The sequence below is a fragment of the Heterocephalus glaber genome, unplaced genomic scaffold (assembly GCF_053883595.1).
Source record: "Heterocephalus glaber isolate CG9 unplaced genomic scaffold, H.glaber_assembly_v1.0 deba00001614, whole genome shotgun sequence".
NCBI lineage: Eukaryota > Metazoa > Chordata > Mammalia > Rodentia > Bathyergidae > Heterocephalus > Heterocephalus glaber.
This window is the reverse complement of record NW_028258385.1, coordinates 574,157-583,456: the sequence shown is the minus strand read 5'-3', so window position 1 is coordinate 583,456 and position 9,300 is coordinate 574,157. Positions and strand designations below refer to the sequence as shown.

At 57.3% G+C, this 9,300-nt stretch overlaps 1 protein-coding gene across 2 annotated transcripts; it reads right to left on the bottom strand.

Annotated features, from left to right (window-relative positions):
- Positions 1-2,101: 2,101 nt before the first annotated feature.
- On the bottom strand, positions 2,102-7,976 carry H1-8 (H1.8 linker histone). Of its 2 annotated transcripts, XM_004870566.3 has the most exons (5): positions 7,824-7,976; positions 4,259-4,518; positions 3,090-3,390; positions 2,801-2,844; positions 2,102-2,590 (listed from the first exon to the last, which is right to left on the bottom strand). In XM_004870566.3, the coding sequence occupies exons 1-5, from the start codon at positions 7,906-7,908 to the stop codon at positions 2,216-2,218; spliced, it is 1,065 nt and encodes a 354-aa protein (XP_004870623.3). In that variant the 5' UTR covers positions 7,909-7,976; the 3' UTR covers positions 2,102-2,215. The 2 variants fall into 2 exon arrangements, with proteins under 2 accessions (XP_004870623.3, XP_087052935.1); XM_087196809.1 differs by lacking the exon at positions 2,801-2,844 and having other exon boundaries at positions 2,138-2,590.
- Between the last annotated feature and the right edge of the window lie 1,324 nt (positions 7,977-9,300).

Genomic DNA, 9,300 nt, shown 5'->3' with positions numbered 1-9,300 from the left:
CTGAAGCTACTACAGGAAAAAGCTTGACTTCAGCTTTCAAATGTTCTATTCTGAGCATTGATTCCTTCTTATTAAGCAGCAGATTTTCTAATTTAAGTTATTGGCATATTTGATAGGATCTTTGGAGGGGGAGGGCACCATTCTAGAATGACTGCATGTTTCCCAGGGAAATACAGGAAGCACAAAAGAGCACAAAGAAAATAAAAGCTGCCCCTCCCTCCCAGGCTAGGACCTTGGAGGGGAAGGAAACAGAGGGGACCAAGCCAGGGTGGCCGGGGATGGGGCCTGGAGCGAGCATGGATGGGGGCCATGATGAAATCGCAGCCCAACTCCCCCTCACACAGGATGTGGTGACATCTTTCTTGTCAGTAGCTATTTTGCAGCCTGTCAGTGCCTGATTAGCATGCAGCTCCTCACCATAGCGGAGGTGCCCCGTGGTTTCCGGGTCACTCTGAAAGTGGCCAACTTCAATAGCCGTCTACGGCCCTCATCTGGGGCCCTGAGATGTGCGCACTGTGGACTCCTGGACCGACCCTAGCCTCTACTGAGGGTCACAGGCAGTTGGGGGTGTCTCAGACAAAACTTCCAAAAGGGGGAAGGCACAGGGTGTGACCTGTCACCAGCTGTCCCCTGGGCGGGGCCTGTGGCCTGCCTGGTGGTCACCACCAACCCCAGCCTGTGCAGAAAGCAGAGACAAAGCCCCTGGGCAGGAAGCCACTGCAGTCTCCTCCTGCCCAGGGCCTGCCAGCAGCCTTGCACGGATTCCCAAGAGAGGTGTGCAGGGGGACAGCCTCTTGTGGGGCAGGGGAAGGTGGCGGTGGTGGAGCTGCATAGGAAGGGAGCCATGTGGTGGCCATGCTGGACGGCCTGTTTCCCTGTCCCTGCAAGCCCAGGCAGCTCTTGGACATTAGTGGGCCTGAGGGACAATAGGGGGCAACATAGCCTCCTGAGCCAGCTAAGTCAGGTCTCGGACCCAAGGGACCCTACTGAGCACAGTGACATTGCGCGTGGTGCCCATTCTGACGCCAGGCTACTCGGCTGTCCACCTCCCCAACAAGCCCTCAGTGTTCCTGGCTGCTGCAGCCTATGGCCCAAGGTTAGCAGAAAGGAGATGTTCTTTAAGATCCTCCTGCCTCAGCTGGGCCTGGTTGAAATGAAGAATTTAACTTCTATGAGTTTTTCACGTGATGAAAGCCCCTGAGGAATCACTGTGTAATACCACAGGAGGACACTGCAATTCTGAAGTAAGTTCTAAGTGAACTGGGTTCAGAATCATCACCACTCCACTTCCAAGGACCCCAGGAGCGGCTCTCGGTGCAGAAGGCATCCATCTGGTGCCACAGGCCTCCTGCTTGCAGGGAAACTCTTCCCCACCTCTGTGGGGCACTCTCTAAGCTGGGACCTCTCCTCAAGGCCAAAGGAGCCAAGGGTCCAGTCCTTGCTGTGTTCCTGGTGACACCTCCAGCCTCCTAGGCTGTGTTGAGTCTTCAGCTGAGAGTGGTCACTTCCTGGTGACCCGGCCACGCAGGCCCTAGTGCATAGCCAATATCACCCACAGCCAGAGGACAGCTGTCATCATGACCTTGTTCCCGACTGCAGCTGGGACAAGGCCAGGAAAGGAGGGCTTGACCCAGCAGAGAGGGGTCTGCTGGCACCTCTCGCAGGAATGGCCAGGGAGCTTGGGGACCCAGCAGTGGGGTGTGCTGTGTCCCCTCCCCACAGAATGGCATCCATGTTCCTGGACCAGCTCCTCAAATCCCACCTCCTGCAGAAGCTCTTCCTAAACCCTGTTTGGTCGCTCCCACTGCCTGCAACCCTCCCTGGCTCCTTGAAGCCCAGGGCTCAGGCCTCCCCCACCATAAACCCCTCTGTAACCATGCCAGTGATCCCTGCACAGCCCTGCCCTCACCCACGGGGCCACTGCTACGGGATGGCCCCAGGTCCACGCCCTCCTGAGTTCCCTGGTCCTCAATACTCCCACCCACTCACAGCCCTTCACAGGACCAGCTGCCCACCTGCCCAGCAGTGGTACCCAGCATGTCTGAGAAACACCAGGGGGACAGGGAGCGGAGCAGGCTAAACCCTGAATCTCAGCAGCCCCTACACTGATGTGTGAGGAATCAGCGTCTTTATTGATAAATAGGTCAGGGTTAAATAGTGCCATGCTTTGGAAGGATAAAAACTCCAGCCCAGCCACCAGCTACCCCACTGGCCTCTACCTCCTGGGCTCTGAGGACGAGGCCTTGACCAGCGGCCTGGGCCTGCAGAAGCCCCTTGGCCTCCTGGCTGGGGACAGCGTCCCCCGCCTGGGCCCCCCAAACTTAGGAGCTGTGGTGGCTTTGGGAGCAGCGGTGGCTTTGGGAGCAGTGGTGGCTTTGGGAGCAGCGGTGGCTTTGGGAGCTGTGGTGGCTTTGGGAGCAGCGGTGGCTTTGGGAGCTGTGGAGGCTTTGGGAACTGTGGTGGCTTTGGGAGCAGCGGTGGCCTTGGGAGCAGCAGTGGCCTTGGGAGCTGTGGTGGCTTTGGGTCCAGGCCCTGAGGTGGCCTTGATTGCTGGCTTCCTGCCTGTTGAGGCAGGGGCCCGTTTCCCAGCCTAGGAGAGAGACAGCAGGGAAAGGCAGGAGCCCAGCCCCAGCCCCTCAGCTGTGGAGTGGGGTGACAAGGCCTCACCCCCAGAGAAGTCAGGCTGTGCTCTGCTGGGAGGAAAGTGTGCTCCCTGTGCCCTGGCAGATACCCCTGGGCTTCCGGTGGCGACCAGCACCCCCCCCCCCAGCCTTGCTGGGGTAGGAAAGGGGAAGCCTACCTTGGGGGCCACGGCTACGGTTTTTCCAGGGGCCCCTGCTTCTCCTGGAATGGGGAAGGGGCTGGTGTGGGTGGCAGGTGGAGAGGTTTGGAGCCCCAGCCACCCCCTCAAGGAAGCCTTCCCTGACCCCAGCTTGGAACCCGTGGGCTCCGGTCTCCTTGGGCCTATCCTACCCTCCCCTCTCCAGCTACACAGGCGTCTCCCCAGATCCACACAGCACTCCAGGCACAGTTACTAGACGGGGACCCCAGCTGCCCTCCCAAACAGTTGGGCCTGCTCCTACACCCACCTTGCCTGCCCTGGCTGTCCGGGACCTTTGACTTCCTGTCGAGCTGGTGGACACTGGAAGAGGCCCCAGCTGGCTTTGGAGGGCCCTTCCTGGTCACACCCTGCTGTGGCCTGGTGCCCTTGCCCTTGCCGCCTCCTTGGGGGGCCTTCTTCAGAGCCTTGGCCAGCCTGGGGGGAACCCTCGGCTCGCCTGGCTCTGCAGCTGCCTTCTTGCTGGAGCTGGCCGGCCCTGTCTGGGGGGGCTTCCTGCTGGGCTGGGGCTTCCTGCTGGGCTGGGGCTTCCTCTTGTGCTTGGGTATGAGCTGGAAGAGAACAGCATGGGGAGGGTTGGGGGAATGCAGGGCGTTGGGGCCCCTGCATCCCACCAGGACCCCAAGAGGGGATCCAGGTGACAGAACTCAGCCACCCTGACACCTAACACCTTCCCTTTCCCAGGGATGGCATCTTGACTCCACCCCTTGCCCCTCTGCACCCCCACGCCCCACAGAGCACAGCGTAACCTCTGCACGCCCAGACTCAGTCTTCCTATCTATGCAAGGGGCCATCACGGAAGCAATGACTGTCAGCGGGAAGCGGGGGTCCCTGCCCTTCAAGCCCCACCCTGAGCACTGCTACTCCCTGTCCCCAAGTCTTCTTGACACCCATCACCCACCATGACCAGGAACACATGCACAGCCAGCCCCCACTGTTCTTCTCACCCCACCACATCCACTGGGGGACCCTGGAATCAGTCACCCAGAAACCACAGGCGCCATGACCTGGTGGCCGAAGGCACCAGGATGCTGGGGTGAGGTTCTGTCCTATTGCTCTGTCAGATCTGAGTGACCCTGAAAGGTTCTTTCTTTTCTTTTTTTTTTTTTGGTACTGGGGATCCAACTTCTGAAAGGTTCTTGCTTGGACCTTATCACCTGGATGGTTGGGGAGGAGGAGGCCTCAGGGAGGGGGTGGAGGATGGGGGCTCAGAAAAGGGACCACCCTCGCCCTGGGCACAGACCCTGGAGCCCAGGGAGCATCCTACAGTTGTGAGGACATGGGGACCTAGAGCCAGCATGGCACAGGTGTTCCCAGGCCTGCAGAGGCACCTGGGAACTGGGACAGGTAGGTGAAGCCAGATGCCGTCCCAGGCAGGACCAGGCAGTGCTGCCCTCCCCCCCCCCACCCCGGGCTCACCTTAAAGCTGCCAGTGGCACCCCTGGCCTTGGAGTTGAGGGGCCTGGTGAGGAGGCCACGGCGCATGCCAGTGGCCAGGGCCTGCTTCAGCAGGTACTTGAAGCGGATGACATCCACCGTTGGGTACTTGTGCAGGATGTAGAGCTTGATGGCTGCCACTGAGGTGCCATGGCGCTGCTCCCCTGCCTGGAGGGCCTCCAGCACCATGCGCAGCACTGTGGGGTGGCGGCGGACCAACATGACCCTGCTGCTGCTCAGGCCTGCAGGGGACAGCAGGACGTCTTCTTGATCCCACAGACTGGGCACAGCATGCACCAGGGGCTTATGGGGCCATGGGGTATGGGGAAGACCAGCATCACCTGCAGCTTCAGACTTTCTCTTGTAAACATAAAAACACGGTGTGTTTAAACTTTTAAAAATTTATCACAGTGAAAGATATGGTCACAAATCTCCCTCAAAATCTTCCTCCTCACTTCATATGCACCGATCCCATCACTCTTGCTACTTTCTGCAACAGTTCTGGAGTTTTCTTTCCTAAGTGTCTTTCCAAGGTGTGCTAAAGAATACAGTGAATGCTGCTGCTGAGCACCATCCAACAGAAAGGCAGGCTCATAAAATATGATGGTGTCCTCATCCACCTTGCTCACCAGATCTGGGACCTGCGACTTCTGGCTCTTCCCCAAGGTCAAAATGACCACAATAGGGAAATGTTTTGAATCAAATCAGGACATCAAGGCAGCCAGGACAGCATAACTAAAGACACTCATGAAAGAGGACTCCAGAGCTGCTGCAGAAAGTGGCAAGCAGGATGGGATAAGTGTGTTCAAAGTGAAGGGGAGGATTTTGAGGCTAAATGTCTTTATCCTCAAATAAACAAATGTTTTAAAATTTTAAACATTCACCATATTTTTCAATCATGCCTGGAATTCCTTTGGGAAAAAAATGTAAGTCAGTCAGTTGTCTGGACCTGATTACTGGTGTTTAGGATATTAGGGGCTCTGAGCGGCAGGCACAGTGACATCCACAGGGCACACAGTGGGTTCCTCTTACACAAACACCCAGGGCAGGAACTCAGACAGGCACCCATGGGTAGAAGATCTTAGGAGACACAGCCAAATGCAGCTCAGATAGGGGTGGCCAAAAAAAACCAAAACAAAAACTGAGTATAGTGGCTTGAGCCTGTGATTCCGGCTGCTCAGTAGGCTGAAGCAGGAGGATGGCTTGAGCCCAGTTTGAAACCAGCCGGCACACCATACTGAGGCCCCGCTCTAAACATGGAAGTAAAAGGCAATCAGATAAACATGAGCCCTGAAAGAAGCACTGAATGCTACTGGGCCTGGTGTTAATCACACCACACGCTGATATACTAGGTACTGTTCTTGAGGGGGCACTGGGGTGGAACCTGCGGCCTCACACATGCCTGGCAGACGCTATACTGAGCTGCAGTGGAGCCCTGGATCCCCTGTAAAGATTATATGTTAAGAATAAGCACTGGGTGTGCATAGATGAAACACAGGTCAGCAGCTGCTTCTAAACAACACTGCAGATGAAAGGGCAGCCCAAGGGCAGCCCCAGGCTGGGAACGCTGGAGGGGGTTGGGGGCTGGCACCCATTCCCTGCTCTGCTTTTAGATCTGATTGAAAGTTCTGAGAGTAAACAATTCTAGCAGAGCGTGATGGCACATACCACGATTACAGGCATGTCAGGGAGGCTGAGGCAGGAGGATTGCCAAGTTTCCTAGCCTGGGAAACTTAGCAACTTAGTAAGACCCTGTCTTAAAATAAAAAATTGAGAAAAGGCCAGGGGATGTAGCTCAGCAAGAAGGCCCTGGTTTCAGTCACCAGGACCACACACACAGATTGCATCCCTAGTGTATAGGCCCAAGAGAGATGAAAATACAAATCCACACAAAGATGTGCACCTGTAGGGCTGGGGGTGTAACTCAGAGGTAGAATGCGTGCTCTGCATGCACAGGCCCTGGGTTTGATCCCCAGTGCCACCCCCTTATTTCATACATGCATGTTTATAGCAGCACTATTCCTAACAGCCAAAAAGTGGAAGCAACCCAAATGTCCATGAACATAAAGACAAATGGATAAAGAGTGTGATACAGCGTGCAGAACAACATTACTTGGCTATGAAGAGGAGGCAGTCCCGATAGATGCTATAAGAGGGTGGACCCTGAACACGCTCCAGGTGAGAATCGGGCACAGAATCCCGGGAGGCCTGTGTCTGTGTTCACAGGAAGCACCCAGCATGAAAAACCAGGGACACAGAAAGCCGGTCTGTGGCTGCCGGACTGGGTGGGAGCGACTGCAAAGGGACTCTTTCTGAAGAGATGAAAATGTTCTGAACCTCACTGTAGAGATGACACACCATCAACTCAGGCCATCACACACTAAACGGGTGACTCATATAGGAGTGGGTTGTTTCCCAGGAAGTGGCAGGTGTGCAGGGCCGGGGAGAGGCAGACGGCATGTGACAGAAGCATGACACAGGAGGAAACATGGAGCTGGGAATGTTGAGATCTGGTCAGTTTAAGATTTAGGCTCAGAGGCATGGTGGTGCACACTTGTAATCCCAGCCCTTGGGAGGCTGAGGCAGGAGGATCACTGTGAGTTGGAGGCCAGCCTTGGCTACATAGTGAGTTCAAGGCCAGCCTCGGCTACACAGTGATACTCTGTCTCAAAAACCCAAAGGAAGTAAAAGGATCGGAAAAAGGAATCAATTGGCTACACTATATTAAAATACTGTTTTAAACTCTGAAACTCTGCCTAGAGGAGAATCAGAGACTTCATCCAAATCAGCCCTTGGTCAGCGCCCAAGGGTGGGGGGTGGGGACTGTGGTTTTGAGGGGATGTGGCTGTGGGGGCCATGTCCCAGCTCTGTACCTGGAGCTGGGCAGCCTCGCCTCTCTCTGGGCCTCCGTCCGAGTCCCCCAGCTGCGGGGTCTCAGAGCTTCTGGGCGGCCTGAGCTTGGCCAGCGCTGCACCCCTCCCCTGCCTCCCCCACTGTGTGGCCTCCTGAGAGCACCCCGAGGCCTGTGCCCCCATCTTGGAAGCCCTTCCAGGCCCCCCATGTTCCAGATGTCCAGGGCTTCCCCCAGACCTGCCCCTCGCCTCTCCCAGGAATGGGGTGCCCCACCCTCCCGGCCGCCCCTCTCCATCCCCAGCCCCAACAACTTCTGTCCCCACCATATCTGCCCCCTCCCTGCCCTGCCTGGGGCTGTGGTTCCCTCGGCCTTCAGAATAGGAGACCCCCCCAAGATGGCCCTCCCAGCTCCGACATCCCTCTTAGAAGGAAGCCTGTAGTCCCCCCCAGTCCTCCAGCAGCCTTTCCCTGTGGCCTTGGCTGTTTCCTGGCCCTGCTGCCTTCCTCCTGCAGGTCCCCTGGCTCCTCCCAGGGCCACAGAGGCAGGCTGACCCTGGGATGCTGCCGACTGACCTAGATGGCCGGCACCTGCAGCCAGGCCTCGGCGGGCCTCTTCGGCTTGGCCCAGCTAGGGAAAGAGGCGGCAGGGAGGGCGCGGGAATAGGGGTGCAAGGATGGGGTGCCCCCTGCTCACTTGGCTCTCCAGACCCAGGGGACCCTGATGACCCCGCTGTGGAGGGGGAGAAAGAGGAGTTGCTGGCGATGCTCCTGGAAGCCATCGGAAGAGCAGCTGCGGCAGCCACCTCTGCTGTGGGTGAGGCCCCTGCTGCCCACCCGCTTTTTGTATCCACGCCAGCCACACCCTCCAATCAGCCCTGATTGGCATCTGGTGGGGATGCCCTGAATGCGGGTGGGGGCAGAAAGGTTAGGGTCGGAGTCCCTGACCCAGTGCAGCCACCCACTCTGTGCAGCCACAGGTGAGTCGCTGACCTCCTTGGGCCTCGCACTCTGTGAAACAGTGAGCACCAAGGTGCTTGGTCCCTCCCCAACACTGCCTGCCTCACGGTGGAGCGGCTACCAGGGAATTGGGGGCACCTGGGAGGCCTGAAGGCCATGGACGCCTGCAGGCCCAGCCTCCACCCACCTCCATCCACAAGGAGGAGCAGCTGTATGCGATCAGAGGCGACTGCAGTGTGAGTTGGGAGGGGCGGTTACAGCCCTGCAGCGAGGCAAAGTGACAGGGTGTGCTAAGCGGGGTGAGGCTGTGTTTCACACCCACAGAATGACAAATATTTAAGTGTCTGTCAGTGCTGACTGTCGAGGCTATGTCAAAACGCACAGCAGCCGAGAGAGCTGGCAGCTGCCTCAGGAAGCCACACGGCAATGCCCAGCTACTCCCGACCACCCACCCTCTCACTCGCTCTGGGAGGAGCCCAGGAACTCCCACAGATGGACGAGGCCAGGAACTTCGACTCAAATGCCTGTCAGATGGAGGCAGACGGGCCACCTGTGGCCTGGTCATGCAATGGAACAGTATACAGCTGTGAAGATGACACACCAGAATACAACAGTCAAGCTTGTTCCACTCGGGGAGGACAAAATTCAGGTGGTGTGCACACGTGTGTGAAGGCACAGATGACCTGAAGCGTTCGTGCCAGGGAAGCAGCAAGGTCATTCTGGAAGAAGGTACTGGACTTGGGGGTGGTGATTAAGACATCTTTTTCCTGTCTTTATAGCTGGTATTGTCTCAGAGCACTCTCCAGCCCCGCAGCTCCGGTGGCCCTCAGTGTCCTAGCGTGAACTCAGCCCTCCCTCCCCAGCCTGGCACCCTGCACAGCGCCCTGTGCTCTTGGCAAAAGTTCGAGCCCTTCAGCCCAGATCACAGAGCCTCCTCTGCCTTTGAACTCCACAGTGCAACCACACTGAACTCCCATGGTGGCTGTGTGCCAATGCCGGGCACTGCCCTTTGTGCTTCCCCTGAGTGTGTTAAATCAATACAAAAATAGTCCTAGCTTTGCACCCCAGCCCACAACTAGGCCTGTGTGCAATCGTGGCTGCTCCTGCCATCCTTAGATCTGAGCAGGCCTGTGACTTGCTTTAACCAATGCATTGTCGCAGAAGCAGAGGTGCATGGGTCCCATGCCCCAGCCAGCCCTCTGGGTGACCACAGA